This window comes from Tiliqua scincoides, chromosome 8 (assembly GCF_035046505.1).
Source record: "Tiliqua scincoides isolate rTilSci1 chromosome 8, rTilSci1.hap2, whole genome shotgun sequence".
NCBI classification, from domain to species: Eukaryota; Metazoa; Chordata; class Lepidosauria; order Squamata; family Scincidae; genus Tiliqua; species Tiliqua scincoides.
The window spans coordinates 45,752,823-45,778,513 of NC_089828.1; the positions used below are offsets into that span (position 1 = coordinate 45,752,823).

At 48.0% G+C, this 25,691-nt stretch overlaps 1 protein-coding gene across 4 annotated transcripts in view; it reads left to right on the forward strand.

Annotated features, from left to right (window-relative positions):
* The window catches only part of GIT1 (GIT ArfGAP 1), a 49,796-nt gene that overhangs the window by 15,043 nt on the left and 9,062 nt on the right, over positions 1 to 25,691 (forward strand). For 2 of the 4 annotated variants that reach the window (XM_066635175.1, XM_066635176.1), the window contains exons 2-14: positions 4,216 to 4,349; positions 4,981 to 5,093; positions 8,673 to 8,778; positions 11,524 to 11,610; positions 11,711 to 11,841; positions 12,917 to 13,011; positions 13,697 to 13,739; positions 14,638 to 14,664; positions 15,237 to 15,285; positions 15,634 to 15,706; positions 25,037 to 25,134; positions 25,335 to 25,446; positions 25,549 to 25,682. In XM_066635175.1, the coding sequence (XP_066491272.1) occupies positions 4,216 to 4,349; positions 4,981 to 5,093; positions 8,673 to 8,778; positions 11,524 to 11,610; positions 11,711 to 11,841; positions 12,917 to 13,011; positions 13,697 to 13,739; positions 14,638 to 14,664; positions 15,237 to 15,285; positions 15,634 to 15,706; positions 25,037 to 25,134; positions 25,335 to 25,446; positions 25,549 to 25,682 (1,202 nt within the window). The remainder of the gene's footprint in view (positions 1 to 4,215; positions 4,350 to 4,980; positions 5,094 to 8,672; positions 8,779 to 11,523; positions 11,611 to 11,710; positions 11,842 to 12,916; positions 13,012 to 13,696; positions 13,740 to 14,637; positions 14,665 to 15,236; positions 15,286 to 15,633; positions 15,707 to 25,036; positions 25,135 to 25,334; positions 25,447 to 25,548; positions 25,683 to 25,691) is intronic. The other 2 variants (XM_066635173.1, XM_066635174.1) reach the window with 1 other exon arrangement.

A 25,691-nucleotide genomic window follows, 5' to 3' on the forward strand; every position in this document is an offset into this window, starting at 1 on the left:
GCGTGTTCTATTCTGCATTAGGAGTGTGTCTTCCTTTTTGCACAGCGGCCCTGGCCTCCTCCAGGAGTCTGCCAATTGCTGGGGGTGTGCTCGAGAGGGAGGGGAAAGTGTGTGTGTTGGTGGTGAGGGGTGGGGAGAGAGCTTGGGTTGGCAAGTGACTCATTCTGCAGGAATCTGGGCAGCTCATTTATATCAGAGATGGATTGGAAGGGTGTGTAGGACACACAGAGCCAATTCTGCCTATAGCAGCTGTGGGGCTGGGTTCCCTGCAATGACAGCACAAGTGTGTGCTAGAAGGTGCCAGTGTAGGGCAAGTGGGATAGGTGGTGGGTCAAAACTGAGCAGGCAGTCTTGCCAAGGTCCGTCTTACCGATTTTGAGGCTGGGTTAAATAGTATTCTCTGTACCTTGGTTTGGTGTGGGGAGCAATGGGCCATCCAGATCATGCCTCCTTTGTGGATCAAGAAAGCTCTCTCTGTGGGGCATTGTGAGCCAGTGTGCCACCCAAAGTTTGGCATGAGCCAAAGGTTGGCATGTGCTCCATCCAAGCACTGGTTCTCCCACCCACCCCTCTGCTCATTGCACAGCTTGGTTGGTGTCTGCTCTCAAATGTTCCTTTGTTTCGTGACTGGAGAACAAAAGGTCCCCAGTGCTGCTGTAGAAGGCAGGAGGAAGCTTGGCTGGGTCTCCCTTTTGAGGGGGAAAAGTGTATGTCATAGGGCCTTTTCCCAACAGCTTCAGCAAGTCACCCATGGATGGATTCCCGAAACAGATCTGTGCCCGTGGAACCATTCTGAAAAAAGCTGCTGGGGAGGGGGGCAGTGCTGAAGCATTAAAGAGGTACCTGGCTTTAAACTTGCCTAATAGCCCCACTTTACAACTCAGAAACTTTTCACTGCCACCATCCTTGGTGCATGGGAGCTACTTGGTGATTTCTGAACATCACATGGCCTTCTTCACTTGCTCAGAGGGCCTCTTGTCACTTATTGTGACTTCTGATGCTCCAAAGTGGAGGGCAGTGATGAAGGCTTGGGAGCAAATAGCGTAAAGGATCCTTGAAGAAGCATAGTTCTGGGTTGGTAGGGGAGCTGTTAACTTTGGAAGGTGGAGCAGAAATTGGGGGGGGCAGTCTGGATGTTGTGACACCCTGAAGGGGGGAAGGGGTTGGCTTGTGCGTTTTTGGTGCCTCCCCAGAGACGTAGGGTGTGGGTGCCGAGCTGGGAATAGATCTGTGCGTGGGAGGCTTTTGCACCAGCAAAGGACGGTGTGAAAACGGCAAGTCTTTCTTTCCATCAGTTTTGGTGGTGGTGGGGGGGTGCGTTTAGCATTGGGAAGTGCTGCAGCCCTGTGTTCTTCTTCCCTGGCACCCCCCCCCCCAGACATATGCAATGTGTGAGATCTTTCCCACAACCCTTTTATCTTCCTAGAATGCCACTCTGTGCGTGCGAGAAAAATTATTTTTAATTAAAAGGACTCTAAAAGAAACCAAGGCTAGAAACAGCCAGCAATTCAATTGTGCAGTCTGAAGTTCAGACTCTGAATCAACAGTTAGCAAGTTACCTCTATGACATACAGATTGGTACCAAAATCATTCCTAATACCTATGTACAGGTTCTGGGGGACCGTCTTTGTTTGGGCCAAAAGGAGCGGTCGCTTGAGCTATAGGATGCGGTACCTGCTGTGGATACTAGAGCTCACCTGGAAGGCCCTGTTGTCACTTCAGAATGTTTGTAGATGGCTCATGCTTGTTCAGCCACACTCTTCCTTTGGTATTCCGTGATTGCCCCTTCCCCTCTTGACCAGGCTTTGCATTTGCAGTTGTCCCAGGGATATTGCACTCTCTCAGGCAATACTTCAGGAGTGGTCTGTCCTGGTTCTTGCAGAGTTGGTCAACCTGGATCTTGCTGTGCCACTGCACTCAGAGGCTTGCATGACTGAATACTCCTCTACGCAGAAAACATGCCCTGTGCATAAGAACATTAGTGTACTAAGAAAGGGGGAAGAGGTTTGCCAGTGCTGGTCCACCTGTGAGGCCTGTGGAGGTGGTCACTGTAGGTGGCAGGTTGGCAGAGAGAATTCGCTCACTTCTACTGCTCCTTCAACTCCTGTGCTCTGTGGAACTTCTTGCCACAGGATGTGGTGATGGCATCTGGCCTAGACGCCTTTAAAAGGGGATTGGACAGACGTATGGAGGAATGTCCGTTACAGATTACAGCCACGAAGGGTATGTGCAACCTCCTGATTTTAGGCTATCTCTGAATGCCAGATGCAAGGGAGTGGCACCAGGACGCAGGTCTCTTGTTCTCTTGTGTGTTCTCTGAGTCATATGGTGGGCCGCTGTGAGATGGAGGAAGCTGGACCAGATGGGCCTGTGGCCTAATCCGGCACTCTTCTTATGTTCCTATGCTGTCCGGATTTGAAAAGGAAGCTTAGAGGAGAGTGTTGGAGGTGGCACTCTAGCCCACTGGTCTCCACTTCTCCACACTTCCCTTTCCACTCCATCCTTTTCAAATCGAGGCAGTGGCACTCTTTCTGAACCATGGCTCCATGTTGCCTTTGAACCCGTTCCTTCCGTCGCTTGGGCTTCTCGGTTTTTGGGGTAGGTGGATAAGCCCAAACCTGGAAAGGCTTTAAAATGCTTAGGCAATGAGTTATCGTGATATACCTTACCATGCAGGAAGTAAAAAATAGGGGGAAAATCCAGCTTGTTTGAGCAGGAACCTCTTGGCCTGCTCCACTGGCCTGGATGTCCATTGCCATTTCATGGGAAAGCTGCGTTGTAGTTCTTCTTTAGGGTCAAGACAAAGAGGTGGACCTTGAGCCCTGCCACTTCTCACCACTGAGCCCAGTTCAGTCTTTTTGGCTGCTAACATTGGAACTGGACAGACAATTTGGATGTATCCTTGTGCCCGCAAGTTTTGGCAAGCATTGGCTAAGCTGTGGTGATGTCACAGAATGTTTGTGAATGGTTGGCAGGGAAGGGCCAGTCATAGAATGTTTAAGGTGTCTCAGCCTCTGCATTTTGTGGGGTGCTGTAAGAGGGAGAAATCCTCACTTCCGAATGCTTTAATATGCTCTAACTGACATGTACCCTCTCTCCCCACTCCTGACACTGCATTGCTCAGGGAGGGTTTCCCTAGCTACTAGCAGAACCCCCTTGTTGTTGCTAGGGAGACCTCAAGGTATCCTTAGCAACCAAGCAGGGAGAATCAGACCTCTCACTGATGGGGTAGAAGCTGCTGGCAAACCAGATATGCTTGCTTTGTGTTCCGTTTTGCTGGGAAGGAAATGCCCTGGAACAAGGTGGAGTCAGAGAGGCAGGATCTTGTTGCTGAAGTACCTTAAATGTATGGAACTGGGCACATAGGAACCTTTTGCCTTCGGCTTGCGGCTAAACAGGCTTGACTTAAGATAGATCTAAGTCACTAGAACCTGTTCCCAGTTCCAGGGCTTGTTCCGAGAACGTGTGAAATAGTGTAGTGGCCTCTGAGCATGTCCAGAGTGCCTCCTGGACTAGCAAGCCCCTTCAGCCTCACTGTGTCTGGAAACCGAATAGCAGGCCCAAGGTGGAAACCTTGCACATCTCATTTGAGAAGTTGCACTGTATCTGCCAACTTTCCAGAGCATTGGTTGGGCTCTGGTGATGCCACAGAATGTTTGCAAGCATGTTGAGAGGGAAGGGCCAGTCACCAGAAGATCCAGGACTCAAGCCATAAAAAATGCGGCTTTATTTCTCATTAAGGTATGTCGGCATCCTGAAGCGGTGCATTGGTTGCATACATTGTGTGTAGCATCTCAGACCCTTGTGTTTTGCAGTGCAGCCTTGGAAAATGAATACAAGTGAGAAAATGTGTTTAAAATGGTTTGACAACTAAAACACAAACTGGATTTTTTTTAAAGACCTGGAAAATAAATAATTAATCATGCAACTGAAAGCAAAACGCCCAATTGTTGAGTCTCTTTTTGAGCCACATGCCGCCACTTTTGTTCTGCAGTTCTGGATCAAGGCAACCAAGAGATTTTGGGGGTGGGTGGGTAGTTTTGGCTCATTGAGGGAAAAACTTCCTCTCTGAAATAGCTTTTGGGTTTAGATTCAGGTTTGACTCCTTGCTGAAAACTTTTTTAATAGTCGTGGGTGAGCCTGCATTTCTCTGCTAAAGAGGTGGGGACTGCCTGCATACAGCTCCTTGATTCCAAGACGACTCTTTCTCTACAGACCCCGGCTGGGCATCCATCAACCGTGGTGTCCTGGTGTGCGATGAGTGTTGCAGCGTCCACCGCAGCCTGGGGCGGCACATATCCATCGTCAAGCACCTCCGGCACAGTCCGTGGTCTGCCACTTTATTGCAGGTGGGTGGCTGTTCTTTCTGATGGGGGGAGAGCAGAGGGGAAGAAGAATGGCAGAAAGCCATCCAGAGAGGGTGGGGAAACCTCTTCTGGGCAAGCTAATGTTGAAGTGTGTTGTGTTCCTGGTTTTGACGGTGAGCTCCTCCAAAACAAAGAAACTTTTTTGCTTCCAAAAGGCAGGCAGTCCCCTCCAGTCAGTACGTTGTAGCTTGTGCAGTTGTCTCAATGTTTACATGGTGCCACTGCATTTATGGTGCTGTACAGTGTCCCTGCCCTGAGGAGCTTACATCCTGTATTTCATAACTGGAGGGAGACAGCAGGAGGGGAATAAAAGAAGCCATAATATCAACAGGTGAACGTGAATGCTTGGGCTTCATCTCAGTTCAAGTTGAGGGGGTTAAAAGCCAGGGGAATTGTGGGGATGGGGAAGAAATCAACACAGAGGTGTTCATGGAGGGAACCTCAGATAAGGGGCAGCAAGGCAGTGTCTTTGGAAAGAGTGAATGCCTTTGAAAGCTAGAGAAGTGACTGTTGTGAGCAAGAAACAGTCATCAGTGTGTGTTGCCTCTGCTAATGGTTCTTGCTTTCCCTTGGTTCTGATGGTCAACATCTCTTTCTCACCCCCCCTCCCCAGATGGTACACACTCTTGCCAGCAATGGTGCCAATTCTATCTGGGAACACTCATTGCTCGATCCAGCTCAGGTCCAGAGCGGGAGGCGCAAGGCGAACCCCCAGGACAAAGTCCAGTGAGTACTGGGGAAGTGTTGGTGGCTGCCTACCAAGGCGGCGGGGGAAAGGACTTCAACATCTTTGCAAGGGAGGGTAGCAGTGGTGGAAAATCAAACTTTCTAGAACAGGGTGTCAAACTCATTTCATACGGAGGGCCACATAGCATTCATGATGCCCGCTGAGGGCTCGAAGTGATGTCATTAAACAGGTCATAACCAAAAATAATCACTTTTTTCTCACTTAGGAACTCATTAGCTGCAAATGACAGAAGAGAAAACACACAAATGTTGATCATATTTCAAGGTATGGGAGAGCCCAATTTTCATGTGGGCTGCCCTTTCAGCTGTAACACCTCAGCACTGCTCAGCAGCTGAGAGCCTGAGGGCCGCATAAAAAGCTTCCGTGGGCCACATCCGGCCCCCGGGCCTTATGTTTGACACCCCTGTTCTAGAACTAGGAGAAGCAGGGCCCAACCCTAGCAGCAAGCAGGGTTGAATTGGAAATGAACCCTCTATCTCAGGGGTGTCAAACATAAGGCCCTAATGTCAAACATTAAGCAAGATGATGTCATCTTGCTTAATGACATCACTTTCAGCCCTCAGCTGGAGCCCTGAATGCTAACTTCAGCCCTCTGTATGAAACGAGTTTGACACCCCAGCAGTATTTCATTGTCATTTTAAAAAGGAGGGCAAAACTGTAGTGCCACTGAGGAACTTCAGATATTTAGGGGGAAGACCTCCAATTATAGTAAATGGAATGGGGAATACTCGTCCTTATTGCGAAGGTTTTAAAATCCTATAAGTAGAGTTGAGGGAAAACAGTTCTATTTTTTCATGAATTTTCGTGTTTTCCAAAGAAGTGCAGAAAGTAGTGTGATGTGTTTCTATTCAAAATTTACAGTATAATTATCCATTAAAATGGCCTTAAAAGTGTATTAGGTAGGTGATATAGGTGGTATAGTGTCAGCAGATGTAACCAACAGTCATTTCCCATGCACCCCCATTAACAAAATAAATAAGAAACAAATTAAATGGTTTTATTTTTTTTGTAGATTTCAGTATTTTTTTTTCTTTTTTGCCAAATTGAGAAGTGCAGAAAGTGGCTCATATGTTTTTATTTTGTTATCTCAGTTTCCTCCCACTTCTAACTATAAGTAATTGATAAGGATAATCCCTGGAGAACACACCTGATGTCAAGTCGTAATTGTGTTCAGAGAACAAGGAGAGAGAATGGGCAGGTGTGCTTTTTCCACTAGAAACTTGTACAGTATTTAAAGAGTCCCTCCTAGCATGTCTGAAAACTTTACACCCTGAAGCATCTCTCAAACGTGCGCATCCTGGAACAAAGGTGTGGCCATTCTGTCAATCATAAATGTCTCCATTACCCTATAGGGAGTCATGGCAGAAAACGGTCTGGGAGATGAGTACAAGGCCAAGCCGTGTTCACTTCTTATAAGGTGACCTTGTGAGCCCCTTTAATCCAAATTCAGGGCAAAGTGAATTTTGTATGATCCTTTAAAGCTTTGCAAACATTTGCACATGGGGTTATAATTGAAAGGGATTTTAACTGGGTCAGTTAATAAGATGTTGGCTGTACTGAGCAGGTGCCTTATCTGTGGAGAACCTCCAGTTGTTCGATTCATGGAACTCTTATAATCCTGGAGTAAAAATTTATTTTCAGTCTATTCCCAACCCTCACCTCCTGAACTTTTGTCTTGATTATCAAGCATAGCTTCTGATTCTCAGATTGTTTCCAATCATGATGCAGTTGGGAATTGCAAGATGAATGCCCAGAAGTAAACTCTGGCAGTTAAAATACTTCAAAGTCAATAGGCTGCGCAGCAAGCAACTGGGAAAACTACAAAATATCTCTTTGAATGAGTGATGCACCTGCTGTTTTCCTAGAGAGCTAGTGGAGTTCTGGTAAGGCTTCCATACGAAGCAGTGCTTTGTGTTTTTAGTGGCTGTAAGACTACTTAGAAGATGTTTTATTCTTGTATATTCATTCATGTATGAAGAGCACCAACCAGACTAATGTGTCTAGCAAAGTCTTTTTTGCCCAATTAGCAGTAAGGCAGAGAACTTTTAAAGTGGTGGTTTGCTTATATTGCGAAGGGTGATTCTCCATATACATCCCAGCATAGCTCCCTATCTTTTAGTTGCTTTCCCCCTTATTTTTCTTTTGAGATTTGACTGCTTTGGGACTTTGAGACTTTTGGGAATTTGCTTTCCATTTATTTTGTATGTGATCTGATTCACAGTTCAGCTTCTCTAGTGTGCATGCACCAGCTCTGATGCTGCATGCCCAAATGTAGCACCTGAGAGCAGCATGTGTGCACATGGGAAAGTTTGCAGGCGTACGCACGCCAACCAGCCATGCTGGGAGTGAGCCTGGGTAAGTGTGTCTGGGATCAGGGCATGTCTAAAAGACCTGGTAGTAAGTGAGAAAGTGCAAAAAAGGAAAATTTTCTTTTCCAGATTTCCTCCTGTTCAAAAATGAGTGCTAGAAAGAGAGTTGTAAATGTTGTAGGTCAAAAAAGAAAAAAATGCAATTTTTTAAAAGAGATGGCATCAAAGTTGTGATGGTAATTACAACAAGTATGCGTTGCGGTGCTCTGCACAATTTCTGCACCTTGAAGAGAACCTTGGGCCAAAATGCTTGCCCATCCTTGGCTTAAGGCACTCCCACTCCCAAATTGGAAATATTTATTTCCATATTCTAGAGCAGGGGTCTCTATTCTAGACGAGGGGTGCCCAAACCCTGGCCAAACTTGTGGCCCTCGAGGACTCCCAATCCGGCCTCAGGAAGCCCCCGAGCTTCTGGTCCTCTGGAGAATTGCTGGAGCCTGCACTGGCCTGATGCAACTGCTCTCAGCGTGATGGCCAACTGTTGAACCTCTCGCGTGAGCTGTGGGACGAGGGCTCCCTCCACTGCTTGCTGTTTCACATCTGTGATGCAGCAGTGGCAGCAAAGGAAAGGCCGGCCTTACTTTGTGCAAGCCCTTTTATGGGCCATGAGCTATTGCAACATCTTCATTCATTCATATAAGTTCCATCTCTAATACATTCATTTCTGTAAGTTTATTGGAATTTGAAATGTAAATTAATTCTTTTTTTTCCTGGCCCTCGACACAGTATGAGAGAGATGATGTGGCCCACCTGCCTAAAAGTTTGGACACCCCTGTTCTAGACCAGAGGGCTGCATCAAATGTGTGGTATGGTGTTGAGGGCCGGAAAAATAAAAATAAAAAATTTTCAGGAAAACTAGGAACTGATGTTTTTAGGCTTTTAGATGGCATTCTTAGGGGAGGTGCATGGCCTCCCTGGCCCTCAGAGAACCCTCCAGATGCAACTGGAGCACATCTCTAGTCACATTTGGTTGAGTGGACCAGGGGCTTGCAGGGCAGCAGAGGCCAGATAGAGGCTTGTCATAGGCCACATCTGGCCCCCGGTCTGGGGTTTGGAAACCCTTGTTCTAGAGAGAGAGAGAGAGAGAGAGAGAGAGAGAGAGAGACTTTATGAGGAATTTTTTTGAAAAGCTTATAAATAAAGCCCTGCCACCCTTCCCCACATTAATTCTGCCTTGTGGTGTTGTAGCCCCACCAAGTCTGAATTCATCCGTGCCAAATACCAGATGCTGGCCTTCGTACATAAGCTTCCATGCCGGGACGATGATGGTGTGACTGCCAAGGACCTCAGCAAGGTAATTGTGTGTGTGCTTGTGCAAAAACAAGAGTGGTGAGCAGGATCCTGGGGGCCACCACTGGCATTATGCCTTTATATGTTTGTATGCAGAGTAAGAGAAACCTCATCTTCCCCTTACTGACATGTCCTCAGGCTGGAAAAAAATTATTTCACCACTTGTAGCTGCCAGTATTAATTTCTTAATTATGGTGTTGCATGTTTATGTGCCAGCCAAGGCCGAATACCTCTTGCATATTCGTAGGCACCAAGTGGCTGCATAACTAGGATTTTTCCAACCCTGCCCGGAGATGCTAGTTAATTGCATAGTCACATGCAAGTCATGGAGTGGAGGGTCTTTCACTAATATGCCTGGAACTGTGAGGAGAGCAAATATCCACCTAGGCTGACCTTCTTCCAGCAGAAGTCAGCTAGATGCTTCTAGATGACCCATCAGCAGAGTAGGAAGGCAGCAGTCACTCCCCACCACTCCCCAGTGGTTGATGCTGGAGCCACCTATACAGCAAATTGACAGATGGTGCCCACCTCCACTACTGCTCCTTTTCCTTCTGCTCCCTGGATTTAAAAGAAAGAGGAAGTGTGGAGGAGAAAGAAGAGTGGAGGGATAGAGTGTCAGAGTCTTCTCTAGCCCAGTAGTCTCCTTTAACTCTGTGTTCTGCTCTGCTCTTTGTTTTTTGAATCCCAAGAGCAGTAGCAGCGAATGTGCGTCCAAGTAAGGGGAAGGTGTCATTTGCAATGCCATCTCAGGTGCCCTGATTGGCATACAGAGGCATGATACTTTAGAAGGTGGAATTTCATCTAGTTATCTCAGGTTCATTAGCCAGGGTAGACCTCACCTCCTCCTCCGTCTTGAATGTGTCTAACCTTATTTCATGAGGCCTCGTAATAGAATGATTTGTAATCAGTACTGATTGATTAATATGCATTAATATGCTTCCTGTGTTTTTATTTCTTCTGCTGAGAAATATTGCACTGCTATTTTTGTATTAATGTGTCTGATGTGACATTCTGCGGAAAAGTGAGATATAAATCCTATGACTGGGTGGCCTCCCTTTAAAGCCAGCTGGCGTCGCCCCAGTGTGAGCAGTGAATTCCAAAAAGTTAATTGTGTGTTACGAGACAAGTCCTCTGATTCAGCGGCCCTTCAATTTCTTTGGGTGACCCTGAATTCTCATGATATGGGTGGGCAAGAAAGGAATTTCTCTCTCTCCTTTTTGTGTTGTTGATAATTTTACAGACTACTTTCATGTCCGTCTCTTTGCCTGTGTGCCATGTCTTAGATTCTTTCCTTTTCTTTAAAAGAGCAAGCATTGGCCCTCATGAGTTTGTGTTGCTACACCATTTTGGAGAATACCTGTTGATTGGGCATCTGCTCTTTAGCTGATTCAGTTTAAATTTGCACCGTAGTGAGATCTCAGTCCAGGTGCTTTTTTAAGGTTGTGAAGAAAGAACAAACAGTTGCGTCTTACCACTCACTGTTAGACTGATGGATCACCTTGTAACAGTTCCCATGTCCTTTCGCAATTGTGGTGACTCACCAGAAGCAAAATAACTTTCCAATACTAATAAATTACAGGTGGAGCCTATTTATCAGCGTTAGTTCCGTTCTATGACTCCGCGCAATTAACAAAAAACGCATTGTGCTAAATGCCATAGAGTTACGCAAATACACTGCAGCCTGACACTTTCGGATGGAAGGAAACTAAGGCAGTTATCAATCCCCTCCCTTCCGCTCCGCACTCAGCCCTCCCTGTTGCCAGCTGCCCAGCTTCTTTCACATGGGATGCTGATCTTTTAAGAGTCCAGCCCTATGCATTTCTACTCAGAAGTAAGCCCCATTCCAGTCAATGGGGTTTACTCCCAGGAAAGTGTGGAGAGGGTTGTAGGCTATATCTCATGCTTTGCTTGGTGGGAAGGCTTGCTTGTGTCGGTGATTGCCTGCACCATCTCAATGGGGGGGGGGGAATTTGGTAAACACTCCCTGGATTTTTTAAAGCAATCCCCTCTGTTGCTACCACACCTGCCCCTGTGTGAGTGAGTGAGAGAGCGAGTGCTCCACCTTGCTGCACGTGTTCTGGCTACAGAGATTTTCGGCCCCCCCCCTTCAGCCTCTTTGCTGGCTCGGGGGCTCCAGGAGTGTTACTGTTTCTTTGCAAGCGGAACCTCTTCCAGGGCTCCAGGGCTATTTTCCTGCCTAGGCGAGGCAGAGCCTTTTTGCAGTGTTTTGGGCTGCCTGGAAATGGAGGGAGATGCCAGTGCAGGGCAAAGGTGTGTGTGACTTTTGGTTCCCCCACCCCATTCAAATGTGCAGATGATAAATCTGTAGATAAATAGGCTACACCTATAGTATGTCCTTCACTCATTTTGCCAGTTAAAATTGTTCCACCAGCTAACCAACTAAAGACTAAATTGATTGATTAACTCAAGTAAAACGTGTGTTGTGTTGCACAGGTGTAAAATTGCAGCCCTTTGAGTTTCCTGAATACACACAGCTATGCATTGATGGAAGCCCCTTAACAGAGGCTTGGGGTGTAGGGTGGATGCCCGTCTCCCCAGGACTTGAATAGGGTTCTGCCTCTCTTGCCTTAACATTGCTGTCCTGAGCTACTACTGGCCTGGCTGCTGGATGGACCGCCTCCTGCTTGGTTGCAGCTATTGGGAATTGCATCAGCAGGCGTGGGGAGCTATGGTTGGTTGCCCTGTGCTCTCTGTGGCCTGATCTTCATCTGTCTCTTTCATCCCACAGCAATTGCATTCAAGTGTTCGGACGGGGAACCTGGAGACCTGCCTGCGCCTGCTGTCATTGGGGGCCCAGGCCAACTTCTTTCATCCGGTGAGACCCTGCGACCAGTCCCTGGGACTTAACCATTGACTAGGTGGAGTAGTAAGAGTACCTGCAAGCATGTGCTGGAACAAAATTCTCGCTTTTGTAGGAGAAGGGGACGACACCTTTGCATGTAGCGGCCAAGGCAGGACAGATCCTCCAAGCAGAGTTGCTTGTGGTATATGGAGCTGACCCTGGTGCCCCTGACGTGAACGGCCGGACCCCCATAGACTATGCCAGGTGAGGGTTGGCATTGTCCACTGTCGGGGTACTTTTTGCTGTGTGTATGGGAGGGGGAATAGTATAGCCCAATGATTTTGCAACTAGTGTACCGTGAAAGGTTTGCAGGTGTATTGCAAGGGTTTGGAGCACAGTGTTGAAAATTGCTGAAAAACTTGTCCTGCTTGGGCAGCTCTAGGGCAGCTGACTAGGCACAAATTGTCTGTGCCTCTGCAGCCCCTAGAAACAGAGCTGCCCAAGCCAGAAGTGACATCACAAGAGGCTTAAACCATAGCGATCAGTGTTCTGTGAGAAGAAAAATGTTGAAAATCTCTGATCTAGCCCTACAGGAATTCCCTGGGCTTTACGTTTGACCACCCCGATAACAGAATTTTGAAATGAACGAGAGCTTAAAATCAAGATTATGAAGCAATCCGTTTAGGGCTTCAGCAGTCACTGGATGTAATTTATCATTTTATACTGAAGTAATGTAATTTATCATTTTATACTGAAAAAATACTTAATTTTTTTTTTTCTTTTTCACCGACCCTGACCCAGACGTAATTGCGGTGATATCATCACATCACTGCAATCGCTTCTTTAACTGTGCTGGGAATTGAAGCCACTCCAGGTGCAATTTCACATTGCTCTGGGTTGGCCCCTCCTTCCTCTCTAGGAGGAAATGAAAGACGTGGCCCAGAATTGTGCCCGGAGTAGCTACAAGTTGCAACTCCCAGCACGATGCCACTCTGAGCCGCGTCTTTCCTCTCCTCCTATAAAGGAAGGAGGGGGATGGCCCAGAGCGGCACAGAATCACGCCCAGAGTGGCTGCAACTCGCAGTCGCTCTCGGCTTGATTCTGGTCCACACCCTTCTTCATCAGGAGAATGATCCTTTTTTCAAAAGAAAGAAGCTGGCTGAGCTGCTGGCATTCTCTAAAAGTGGGTGGTGGGGGAACAAGGCTGGAACAACCCTGCAGGCATGGTGCCTGGGGCATTTGCCCCTTTACCCTCCAGTACACCACTATTGGGAACTACAGATTTTAACCAGGATGGGTGTGTGTACACCTGCCTGACGTCTGACCTCCCTCTCTACAGGCAGGCCTCCCAACATGAGCTGGCTGAGCGACTGGTGGAGTGCCAGTATGAATTGACGGACAGGCTGGCCTTCTACCTCTGTGGGCGCAAGCCAGGTAAGAGAAAGGGGTTCTCTGTGAGGGACTCTTGGTACCAAGTTTGGAACATTCGGGGTCATGATTTCTGCTCTGGTCTACATCAAAGATGGGGGGAGGGACCTGTTGAAAGTCCAGGAGCATAGAGTTCTACAGCATGGGAGCTGCAACTGAAAAGACCCTTCTTGTTTGCTTTTCTCCCCTCCCCCCCCTCCCCCAAGCTTCCTAAAGGCTAGTGGGGTTTTTGAGTTCATGACTTTTTCTCTTATTTTTAATTTTCTTGTAAGCTCCCTTTGGCTGGAAAGTCAAGCTATAAATGCTTTTTTAAAAAAAAATGAATGAAGATCTCCAAGGTGGCAAGGAAGATGCTTAACCTGTTCTTTCTGTGCTTTTTCCAGTTGAGAGAGGAAAACCATCCCTCCCCCAAAGGTGTGGCAATCAGATTGGGACACAATACTGTGTGCCTCCTATTCACAAACCTTCTTCCTTGGAACTCCAAGCAGGATCATGGTGGTGGCTGCATCCTGTATGATAACACTGGCTGCTCACCTTCTATTCCCTCCCCACTCCAGTAATTCTTTCTGACCCTAGATGTCGATCAGCCGCTTTATGGAGCAATGGTTGATGTGGAAATGAACGTGTGTTGGTTTTGGGGTGAAAGCTGGGTGTGGTGGGTTTTTTAACCATTCTTGCCTTTTTCATGCAGACCACAAGAATGGGCATTACATCATTCCGCAGATGGCAGACAGGTGAGGAACCCCCTCTACTGCCCTTCAGATAGGCTCTCTTCTATTAGAGGAAATTTGATGCTGCCCTCTTATGGGCATTGTCAGTACTACGCATGCTTGGATTCTCTGAAGGGAAGTGGTGGTTAAAAGCTGAGGTGCGGGGAACCCTGCCAGCCAGTATTGCAAAGAGGGACTTTTGATTGATGGGACTGAACGAAGAGCACACTTCTGAGGGGTTGGAGGTGCCTCTGTGGCCCTGGAATAGGGTTTAGAAGAGGAGCTCACAGGTGGCCTTTACTCCTAATTTTGAATGTGCAGCTGCCTTATATGATCAGCGATCTGTATACCAACTGGTAACAGTTCTGAAGGGTTTTTAGCCAGGGATCTCACCTACCTGGCGATGCTAACAGGGACTGAGCTTTGTGTATACAAAGCAGATGCTTTATCGGGTCCTTCTTGTCCTGTATCTCCAAAAAGTCATTTGTGTTGAGGCTTTGGTCGTCTACAGATCTTTTAAAACTTGGTCACTCACCAGGCATGGAGCAATTGGAACTAGAACACCTCACCTAGGTTAGGAAGCAGGGCTTCTGTGCAAGAGATATGGCTGTTAGAAAGATTGAGCTCCAGCACCTTTTCCTAGAAGATGGCAGCCACCTGAGCTCCTTGCAAGCCACATCTTAGCAGAGACCAGTCCAGATTACAAATCAAATAAATAAATATCCCTTGGGGATTCAGCAGGGAGGGGTGAAGAGCCCAGGTGTTTGTTCTGCATACAATCGGCAGATGCAAATACCAAGGAAGCAGGTTTGAGTATAGGGATGTGGTCTGCCCTTTGCTGCTGATGCTCTGGGTTTTTGTGTGTGTGTATTTAATATCCTGATCTGTCCTCTTCTTCCCCTGCTGCCTGCCTGGAGTTCAGAGTGCGCCCAAAATGCATGTCTCAAAGGTACCGACGGTTCAGCTCTTGTCTGCATGTGACCGCCGTTGCCTCCCCCTCCAAGCGCACACCCTTTGTGACACCTTGTTGGTGCTCACGGAATAAAACCTGTATTTTTGTGTGTATTGAAAGGGAGGGGAGGAATTGTAGTGTATCGGGGGGCGGGGGAGAAAATGAATTAGTGAACCTGCTGTGGCCACTACCATTCTCATTTGACCTGACCGTTTCCCTTCTTCCTGGCTGGAAATTGTCCGGGTTTTTTTGTGCAGAGGACTTAAACATTTGCATCCTAGGAAATGCACAGGTCTAGGATTTCTAAAACATATTTTCCAACCTGTGTACTTTCCATTTCACTTGGTGTGTATGTCTCCCCCACCTCCATTTGCCACCTCCCCCACCTCCATTTGCCTTCCAAATTTGTTTATTGCCACTCCTGCACTGGGGTATTCTGCAGATCTGAATGGAGTCTCGTGTTCTAGATCCTGAGGTTGGGGAAAGTAGGGAGGTAGAAGAATGGATGTTGCTCTCTTTCCCCATATCGCTTCCTATGGAATGATGGTTCTTTCTTCCTGCTTTCCCAGCCTGGACCTCTCTGAGCTGGCAAAGGCAGCGAAGAAGAAATTACAAGCGGTAAGTCGGACTTCCTGGGTGCCCTTGGGCGGGTCACCACCACCCAACCTAACCTACCTCAAAGGGTTGTTGTGAGGACAGCAAGAGAGAAGGAACCATGTACACCACCCTGAGCTCTTTGGGAGAAGGACAGTATAAAAATGTGACAAAGAAATAAACATTTAATTTATTAAGTCATTCATTCCATTTCTCCCTAAAGGGCACCCAAGGCGTCTATTCATTAAGTCACACTTCCCTCAGGAGCACCCAATAGCTATTCCTTTCCCAGTGCCCCCTACTCCCCAAATTGTGTGGAAACCTGTTACTGAGTAGAATTCTTTCTTTCTCTTTTCCCATTTCCCCCAATAGCTTAGCAACCGTCTCTTTGAAGAGCTCGCCATGGACGTATATGATGAGGTGGACCGCCGGGAGAATGATGCAGGTGAAGAAGGGAAGGCCTGGAGGGTGGCTTTGGGTACATGCTGTGTTGGGCCCCTTTACTAAGGTTATGGGTGGGGTTGGACTTTTCTACCAGACCACAATCTTCAGTTTCACTTGCAGTTCTGCTAGTTGTCCCCTTGGTGGCAGTGCCCACCCACTCGCTTGTGGTGAATGGAAAAGGTGCAGAAGAGAGCGAACAAAATGCTTACTGGCTGGGGAATCTCCCTTACGAGGAAAGGCTACAGCGTTTGGGACTCTTCCGTCTAGGTGCCTGAGGGGGATATGATTGAAGCATACAGAATTATGCAGCAAAGGGGTAAAGTGGATAGGGGGATGGTCTTTTCTCTCTCACACAACACCAGAACCAGGGGACATCCACTCAAATTGAGTGTTGGGAGAGTTGGAATGGACAAAAAAATATCTTTACCCAGTGTGTAATTAGTCTGTGGAACTTTTTGCCACAGGATGTGGTGATGGCATCTGACTTGGACGCCTTTAAAAAGGGGTTGGGCAAATTTCTGGAGGAAAAGTCCATCATAGGTTACAAACCGTGATGGATAAGTGCAACCCCTGATTTTAGAAGTAGGCTTCCTGAGAATGCCAGATGCAAGGGAGGGCACCGGGATGCAGGTCTCTTGTTGTCTTGGGTGCTGCCTGAGGTATCTGGTGGGCCATTGTGAGATACAGGAATCTGGACTAGACGGGCCTTTGGTCTGATCCAGCGGGTTGGTTCTTTTGGCATCTATGTAAAATCTCCAAACTTCATTGGTGGATCCAGAGTAACTACCAGACCCCTGTCTCCATTTTCAAATCTGATAATGCAGATTCAGTTATGTGCTTTATCTCTATCATGCTGGGATACTGGACAGAATCCATCATGGTTTTTGATCAGTCTGCTTGTGAGTTCTAAATGGGACATCCTGCTGGCATGAGCATTGTGTCATTCAAGATCTTTGGATGTGCGAGAGAGTTCAGATACAATATTCTGGATCATTGGCTTCCCTCAAAGGATCACTGCCCCAGACAGCTGGTGCCAGTCTGCACCTGAGTATGAGGTCCAAGAGCATGTAGCTGCGTTGATTCCTTGTTACCTTTCCCTCTCTCTGTTACCCGTGCCAGGACCTTTTGACATGTGTTCCCTTTTCTCTTGCCCTGCTATGGGCCAGAATCCTGCTTAGCCTTTCTTCTGGCTTCTGAGGGATTAGCAAGTGTTTCCATCTGCTCTTTCAAACGTGTGTTCAGTCTCATGAGAACTTACTAAGAATCTGTAAGTTGTTTTAAAGTCCTTGTTAAATATTCAGTCTAGGTGGTTGATTTGAATTCCCAAGTGTGGTTTTTGTGCTTCAAGTATGGGATGGGTTTACTACTGAGTTGAGGGGAGGGGAGGGATTCAGTATGCCTGGGCTCACCTCGCTTGGAGCAGCCTCTTCCACAGAGCCTCTGTGTGCTGTACATGGCAATCCTATTTGGTTGGGATGCTGGGTTAGATTATCTTTCCAGCTTCTTTCAATGCCCAAGTCACTGTCTTGCTGAGAATCAATTCCATATGCAACATCCCATACCGACAATAAGCAATGACACAAAAATCCTATTAACAAACTCCTGGTGTAATAGAAGTCAACAGGAATTGATGGCCAGTTCCGTATGCATATTTTCTTGTAGGTCTTCTCCATTTTGAAAGAAACAACCAAAAACTGCAAACTTCCCCCCCTCCCAATTTGTAATCACAACTGGTAATTAATGCAGTTTTATTCATCATCCCAGCCCATCAGATATTCCTACTCCTTTCGTCCCCTGAGGGAAGTTTAGTACTCCTCCATTTCCTTGCCCATAACGTTTTATCAACTGCCAACATATTAATAGCCTGTTGGTCTCTATTTTCTTTCTGGTGCAAAATTCATGTGTCTCCTGATATTACTTGGGAAACCTGGGAACTGAAGAGTTTTACAATGCTATCAGATGTGGATATTACTTTGCTATGTCAAGAACTTTCATAACCTTTTGGAGATGTTGTCTCTAATTTTGTCACCCTTCAAGAAATTTTTACTCAGGGGTGTCAGACATTCGGCCTGCGAGCCAAATGTTGCCCCCAGAAGCAATTTATCCTGCCTCAGTTATAATTGGGTTCTCCCAGATCAATAATTGGGCTCTCTCATATCTTGAAAATATGAACAAGGTTTGCACATGTTCTATTCTGTCATTTGCAGCTAATGAGTTTCTGTGTGAGAACAAAGTACTTATTTCTGGCCATCATCTGGCTTTTTCTGGCCACTTCTGTTTTAAGGATGTCACTTTCTGCTTAATTATGTCACTTCTGGCTCTCAGCAGGCAGCATGAATGCTAACCGGCCCTCTGTATAAAACAAGTTTGACATCCCACCCTGGTCTTTCTTCTGACTGGGGTAGCAAAGTGGTTAACAGCCCAAGTTTATGGGTTCTGGCCAGCAGAGGAACACATGTTCCACTTCCACTAACTGTTGAAAAGCAGTTGTAAAGCACCTACCAGACGTGCCCTGGCACTTGGACACTAGTAGGAAGACCAAAGCCTTCCCACCCATGCCATTGGATCTCCTGCCACTTGCTGGGACAGGTAAGACAGTGGGAGAGGCGTGAGGAAGCCAAAATTGTGACGGGGAGGGGTCACGATGAGGTGAGAAGGGGTGGATCTGGCGGCAAAGGTGCACACCAGAACCTCTCCCCCATTTTTGGCACTTCCCTGTCCTCTTTCTCTCCTCAGACTTGGACTAGCAAAACTGCTAGCACAGGTCTGAGAAGACTCATTGTGGGTTGGGAGGTTTGCATCCCCTTTCCTTGCTGAACCCTCTGGATCTGCCCCCACCCCCGGATATAGCATGCCTGATTTTTGGCATGGCTACACCAGCAGGGAGGGGGGAAGGATAGGATTCAGCTCTAAGACACTGAAGGCACAATCCTAACCAACTTTCTAGGACTGAGATGAGGTCAGTGCAACTCTAAGTAAGGGAACAAACGTTGCCTTACCTTGAGGAGGCCTCCACGACTGCCCCCTCACTGCAGGATGCAGCACATGCCCCACCGTCACAGCTATGCCAGAGGTGGAAAGTTGGTTAAGGTTGCGCTCTCAGTTGCTGATGAGGATGTCTCCAGTTTGAAACTTGCCTCTGTCATGAACCACTCACCAGGTGGCCTTAGGCAAGCCTTTGACTCACAGCCTCGGCTCTCCAGTGCCTCAAAATGGGAATTGTACCAACCGTATAGTTTGTTGTAAGGACTATATCAAGATAATACAAGTGAAGCTGTTTGAGTGTTCAAAGCACTATACTGCTGCTTATTGGTTTCCGAATATACTTACTTATGATAGTGTTGACTCAGGGCCCAATCCTATCCAGCTTTCTAGCTCCGGTGCAGCCGCAATGCAGTGCTGAGGTAAGGAAACAAATGTTCCCATACCTTGAGGAGACCTTTATGACTGCCCTCCACTGCAGGATGCAGCGCATACCCCATTGGTACAGCTGCACCGGCCCTGGAAAATTGGATAGGATTTGGGCCTCAGTCAGTGATGATAGAGGTCAGGTTCTAATAGTCTGTTAATAGGCTATAAGGACCAGGTGGGAACTGTATCTTTATTCTACTTTTGTTTAAGCTCAATTTTGTCTCTCTCCAAGAGCGTCGGGATGGAAGTGGTCCTGTAGCAGTTTTTTTTCCAGCAATATTTCCAATATCCAATACTAGTTGGTCTCTCTACACTTCATAAAATTGTGCAGCAGCATCCTCACCTGGGCCTGGTGCTTTATTCCAGTTTAAGCTTGTTAATTGTAGTTGAATACCTGTTGAAAATAGTTAATTTTCATTTCTTGAAGTGGGGGTTTTCCTGCATACACCTAGAACAGGGCTGGCCTAAGACCTCCCAGCTCCAGAGGTGGCACCCCAAATCCTGCTCCCTCCTTACCCAGCAGCGTGCCAACTGGTACCTCCACTGCTCCACTGGCTTGGGTTTGAAGGGGAGAATAGAGTGGAGGAGGAGGGAGTGGCGAGCTAGAGTACCTCTGAAGTTTTGGCCCACCACTCTGTTCCCCTTTTTCTTCTGAAATCCAGGAAGCATGGGGAAGAGGTAGACCGAGGTGGGTACTACCTCCACTCCCATCAGTTCATCAACCGAGTGCCTCAGCTGGCCCTGACCTGAGAGATTTTTGGGACAGGAAGTTCAAATTTTATTTAACTGCCTCAATCAAATTTAATATATTATGCTTAAAAGGTTTTAATTATTCTGTGTTAGTCCAATTGCTCCTAAAGTAGACAGTGCATCCTCTGAAGAGGCTATATCCTGTTTCCTAGCCCTGCTTGTGGATCTACTGGCGGACTTTAGATACCGCTAAGCAGAATAATTAGAATTGTTGATAATCTTGGCCTCCGTCGTGCAGCCAGTTCCTTTAAGCTAAAAATGAAGAGAAGGTATCACTGAAAACAGATTGACTGTAAAGCACAAATGTTAGGAGGGGATTAATCATATACCAAAGGAAGAGATTCCTGAGCAGCAAGAATCCCAGGATAACAGAGACTTTATTTGCAACTGGAATTAATAGCAGATCTAAGCAACGTTTAATCTGGGATATCTGTCCTTTAAAGTGCTAGTTCTTTCAGATTCTCTTCTGTGAAGGGGGCGAGTCAGGACTGAAATTCATTATTTGATTTATAAGCTCATGCAATGTGGATATCCCGCATCTTTTCTTCAAAGGCTAGTGTACGTGCCCGGAAATTGATGATGAATGTGCAGTCTTTGAATGGAAACCTTACTCATAACAGTCTGCAGCATCTTAAATCATTATTTGGTACATTTAACAGCTTCGACACACACACCCCTGACGCCTGCCTTGACTCGCTTTGTAATCTGATGGGCAGTCCTGCTAGAGGGACAAAGCCCCGTAACACTGCCCTGCATGCACCAGCCAAGCAAACCCTTCTTGCCCTCCTTCATTCTCCCCTGTGGGCAACCTCCACAGCAGTGGCATCACTAGGAAGGTGGAGTGAGTGTGGACTGCACTGGGTGTCACCTTCAGTAGGGGTAACACCACAATGCTCAAGTCTCATTCAGCAATCTTTGGTCTGCTCCAGGTCCAGCTGCCTCACATTCTCACCAGTGATCACGTTTTCACCACTCACTAGCAAGAGCACAAAATGACAGGGCCCCGGAGCAGGCTGGAGATTGCCAAACGGAGGTGGTCCAGAGGTGGACTTTTTGTGCTAAAAGTAGTACACTCCCCCCTTAATTGGTTCCATTGTCAAACTGCTCTTACCATTAAGTTCCTTCTCATGTTCCACCAACACTATCCATCCTGTAATGTCAACCCATTAGAGCTAGTCCTGCCCTTTGGGGCAGCAGAGGAAAAAGTCTTTGCCCACCTTGCTGTGTGACAGCCCTTCAGGTATGTGATGCATGCTCTATTCCTTCCCTCAGTCATCCCTTCTCTATGCCCATTTGAGCCTTCAGCCTTTCCTTACAGGACTCCCAGCACCTCTCCAGCTCTGATTGTAAACAAGACTTGGAGTATGTCTCCTTTGAGAGACAGCTGTGCAAAATTGCTCCCATGATCCTTTACTCTATCCCAGCCCCTAGTTAGAAGTTACTGACTCCAGTTCAGGGATGGGAAGAGGACTTGGAGGCTGGCTTCTTCCTGTAATTCCCCCACAGTTTGCTTTTATCACCCTATGACCAGGATACTTAGTTGTTAGGTCAGATGCAGAGGTATTGTTGAATCCTTGCTCATCTCCCCATGGTTGCCTCAGATGCAAGGCTGTGGAGAGGGTGGGGTTGCTAGAGATAACCTGGTGTAGTGGTTGTGGTGTTGGACTTAGACCTAGAAGATCCACGTTCAAATCCCTGCTCAGTCATGAAGCTTCCTGGGTGACCTTGGACCAGTTGCTCTCAGCCTCACCTATCTCACAGGATTGTTGTAATGATAAAAGGAGGGAAGGAAGCATGTTTACCACCCTGAGCTCCTTGGAGGAGGGGTGGTATAAAACCATGACAAAATAATGTCTCAGGGTCTCAGGCATTAAATGAGGTCCTAAGTAAGGTTACTACGTGTCCTTCAACAGTGTCTTAGGGGCAGACTTGCCCTACAGGAACCAAGTGGGAACAACACATGCAGCTCCCAAACATGCTGAAGCATGTCCTGGTTGCTGTGGCAACCTAGCTGCTTCATCTAGGAGGATGGAAGAGGCCCAGACACCAAAAGTCCCTTGTAAAAATCTTCTCCGACCCCACCTAACTTCTCTGCAGGCATGAACAGAGTGGCTAATGCAGTGGTGGCATTAGGGGGTCTGCTAGGTTGGGCACTTACTGAGGTCCTGTAGGCTTCCAAGGCCCACTTGATCAACTCTTGAAGCACCCCAGTATAGCAGTTGTAGGCAGTGATGGTGTCCTGGCTTGCTCAACCTGACTTGCTCAGATGGTGTCCCGACTGGTGCCGTCGCTGCCTTTTCTGACAGCTAGACTGCCTCAGAGGCCACTGCAGTGATGGGCAACTGCTGAGGAAGCCCATTTGTGAGGTGGTGAGAGAGAAGAGAGCCACAGAGCGGCCCACTTCATTTACCTGCCATTGCCTAGGCGATCCTGCCTTGGTACTGCTGGGGGACAAGTGTCCAGAGACCATTTGGGAAAGGAAAGAGGAGCAGCCTGTGGGCACTTTTAGCTCAGTGCCCTGTCAGCTTGGAGGAAGGAGTGTTCCCACTCCACCTGCTCTCCTTTTTGGTGAAAGGGGGGCACTGTCTGTGCCTGTGTACAGGTATTATGGGGGGGGGCTTTGCCCTGGCCTCGGATCCTGGGGCTATGGGTTTTCTGGGAGTGGGTTGAGTTTTGCAAATGATCTGTAGCAGGACTAAGATCCATCAGCACCCCAAACTTTTTCCTGGGTCTGCAAACAGGAAAATGAAGAGCTAGTGCCGTTTAGCAGGCAATGTGCAGGAGAGAGACAAGGATTCAGATTCCTGCTCAGCCATGAGTGTTGAGTCCCCTTTTTCCATCTTGGGATGCCTGACCTTGTGGGAGGTTGGGAGGCAAGAATGGAGAGACTCCCCAAGTACACTGCCCTGAAAGCCTTATTAAATACAGGGTGGACAGCAAGGTTGGATGGAATGTGCTCAGCCCTAACTTCTTGTGGTGTGAAACGTTGCAAAAGGTGCCAACAGTTTGCTTCTTCTCGCTGCAAGTCTGTCTTGGCAGCTCCAGCAAAATTAGACACTGCTGTGCTGCTGCCCGGGGCTGGTCCGCTCATCTGCTTGGCAGGAGTCCAGCAAAGCCAAATGAGGCTGAGTCATGCCTGGCCAGCCCCACTGCTGCCTGCCAGGTTAGTGGTGGTAAGGATGGGGAGGTGCCATAGCGAGGAGGGGTTCAGGAGACTGTGGGGTGAACACCCTGCTGTGTGCCAGGATGCCAATGTCTGCACTGAAGCACATCCACCCCTTTTGCCCCGAGAAAGCAAGCAGTAGGGAGGAGAGTGAGCTCAGCTGTGGTTTTGTGGGAACTCCGCCACGTCCCTCCCTCTCTCTCTCGGCCACCCTGGAGCGGGCCTCACTCCCCATCCCTTCCCTTCATTCCTGGCTGTCCGCATCCACGGCCTCTTGCCAGTTCCACAGCCCAGCAGGAATCAATTTCCTTGTGAGGGAATTTGCTGCTGCAAACTGCACTTTTTTTCTGGAAGTTGCATTGTCTGACTGTGCAAGGGCTTGGTAAGAAACTGGGAGGGGGGGAGAGGATTGGAGTGGGGGTGGCTGGACGCCGAGTCAGCTGGCTGTTGCCAAGTGCAGGGTCGGACAGCCAGAAACAGCACCCAGTGCTTTGAGTGGCTTTTGGGGGCTGGTGAGAGGCCTGCCAGTAGACCCATCCCTGTTAGGGCATGTCTGTATGGCCACATCTGCAAGCTTGCTTCCTTTCCTCTCTGGGTTAGCCTGGAGAGCCTGGCTTCCTGCTTGCCTTCTTGAGGAGGGATCCTCATCTTGTTGTCACTCACTCACAAGGGAATGGTTAATCTGTACAATGCTTTTGAGTGTGTGTGCAGAAAGGACTGGGTAAGGGGCGCATCAGGGACTTGTCTGTTGATGGGAAAAATAGAGATATCTGTTGTGTTCCAGTTTAATCAAACTACTGTTGTCTTCTGGTTTGCTGGAGAACTTCCTCCTAATCATGGTTTGAACTAGCAGCATTTGTCTTCCTCATCAAATTAGTCTCTCGATATGTTCTATTAAAACAACTCTCTCTGCAAGGCACCTCATAGTACAGGGAACTAATGTTGAGGACACGAGTGACTTTCTGAAGGCTGTAGGAAGAGGATGGGGCTTGGGGACCAGAACTCAGGTCGGAGTACCCTATTTTCCCCTCTACCCCTGGCAGTGATCTGTGCGTCCAAAATACAGAATTGTTTGCAAAGTAGTAGTTTGAAAACTACTGAAATAGGTTTGGGGGTGTGGTGTGGAGAAAGTCAGAAACTAGACCAACAGTGCAAAACTCTTCTGCTGGTGTGGGTGTGATGTACAACATGGGGCACTTTGCAGAGTAGCACAAGCGCAAAAGATCCCTGCCCCAAGGAGGTTGCAGCTGAAATTCTGATAGTGGTGCAGGTCACAAAAAGAGGACAAGGACGGGAAGGATATGAGTAAAAACTCATACTTACGTTGACTTTAAATTGGGGGGAGGCTCAAGGATTAAGTCAAATGTTTTCGGGGAAGAAGAACGGGCAGACCTGCTCGAGAGCAGAAATCCTTTTTTGGTTTCAAGTATTCTCCACTTCGGTGGCGTAGCTGGAGGGGGGTGGAGCCAGTATGGCAGGGGGGTTGCAGAGGGGCGGGCAAGCGGCCCCTCCCTTCAGAGCCATTCCCGGCGGAGGGAGCAAAACGGAGCCGTATGGCTCCGTTTTGCTCCCCCCGCCCGGAATGGCTCCAAAGGGAGGGGCCACTTGCCCGCCCCTCTGCACCCCCCCAGCTACGACACTGCACTTGTTTCTTCTTTACCAGGATTTGATGGAGAAGACGTTTTCCTGTAACCATTCAGGGGTTTCGTGCCTAATGTGGCATTTATGGAGCAGGATTATGCCTTTTCAAGTGGACATCAAGAAATCTTTGATGTCCACTTGAAAAGTGGACATTTTTTTTGCGCTGCACGCAAAAATCTTTGTTGTGGCCTCTGCGTTTCTGGTCTTGGGTTCGGACCTCTGTTTCTCCTCTTAGGTTGAAGGGTTGGAATGTTGGTACCCGAGAGTTTGCAAACAAACATTGAGGATCAGGTGCAGAAAACAGCTTGTAATCCAATATATTCCCCCCGTCTTTTCTCTTCCTCTCCCTGTCCACATTTTAAAAAGTCTGGCTCACAACTCAGAACCACAGCACCTTGGTGACAGAACGCAGCGCTGTTCCGTTCCTGCCTGTAAACCCTGAGTACTCAGCAACTCGCAATCAGGTAAGAGACTAACCCTGACCTCCCACCCAACACTTCCACCTTAACCTGAGGGAGTGACTCTCAGCACATTCTCAGAAGTTGCCTTGTCTTTAATTCATTGGAGGGCCCACGGCTTGAGTTTTCAGACGAATCCTGGAGCTGACTGAAGACCATTCTGAGCCTTTACAAATCCCCCATGTTGTTGCGTTTCTCTCTGATAGGGGCGGCAGAAACTCGCCCGCTTCAATGCCCGGGAGTTTGCCACCCTCATCATTGATATCTTAAGCGAGGCCAAGCGTCGGCAACAGGGCAAAGGCCTTGCCAGTCCAACAGGTGAGGAGTGAGGGAGGTGGAGGTGTGGGACTGTGGCGGTGGCTTTTTCAGGGTGGTGTTGAGGCCATTTCCTGCCCTGTAACATCCCGGTTCCCTCTGCAGAGGCCCTCGACTCCTCTCTGCACGGCCCAAGTGACGTGGACGACCAACACGACTACGATAGTGTCGCCTCCGACGAGGACACAGACCAGGAGCCACTGCGTAGCGCCAACGCTGCACGCAATAACCGTGCTCGAGTAAGCTCT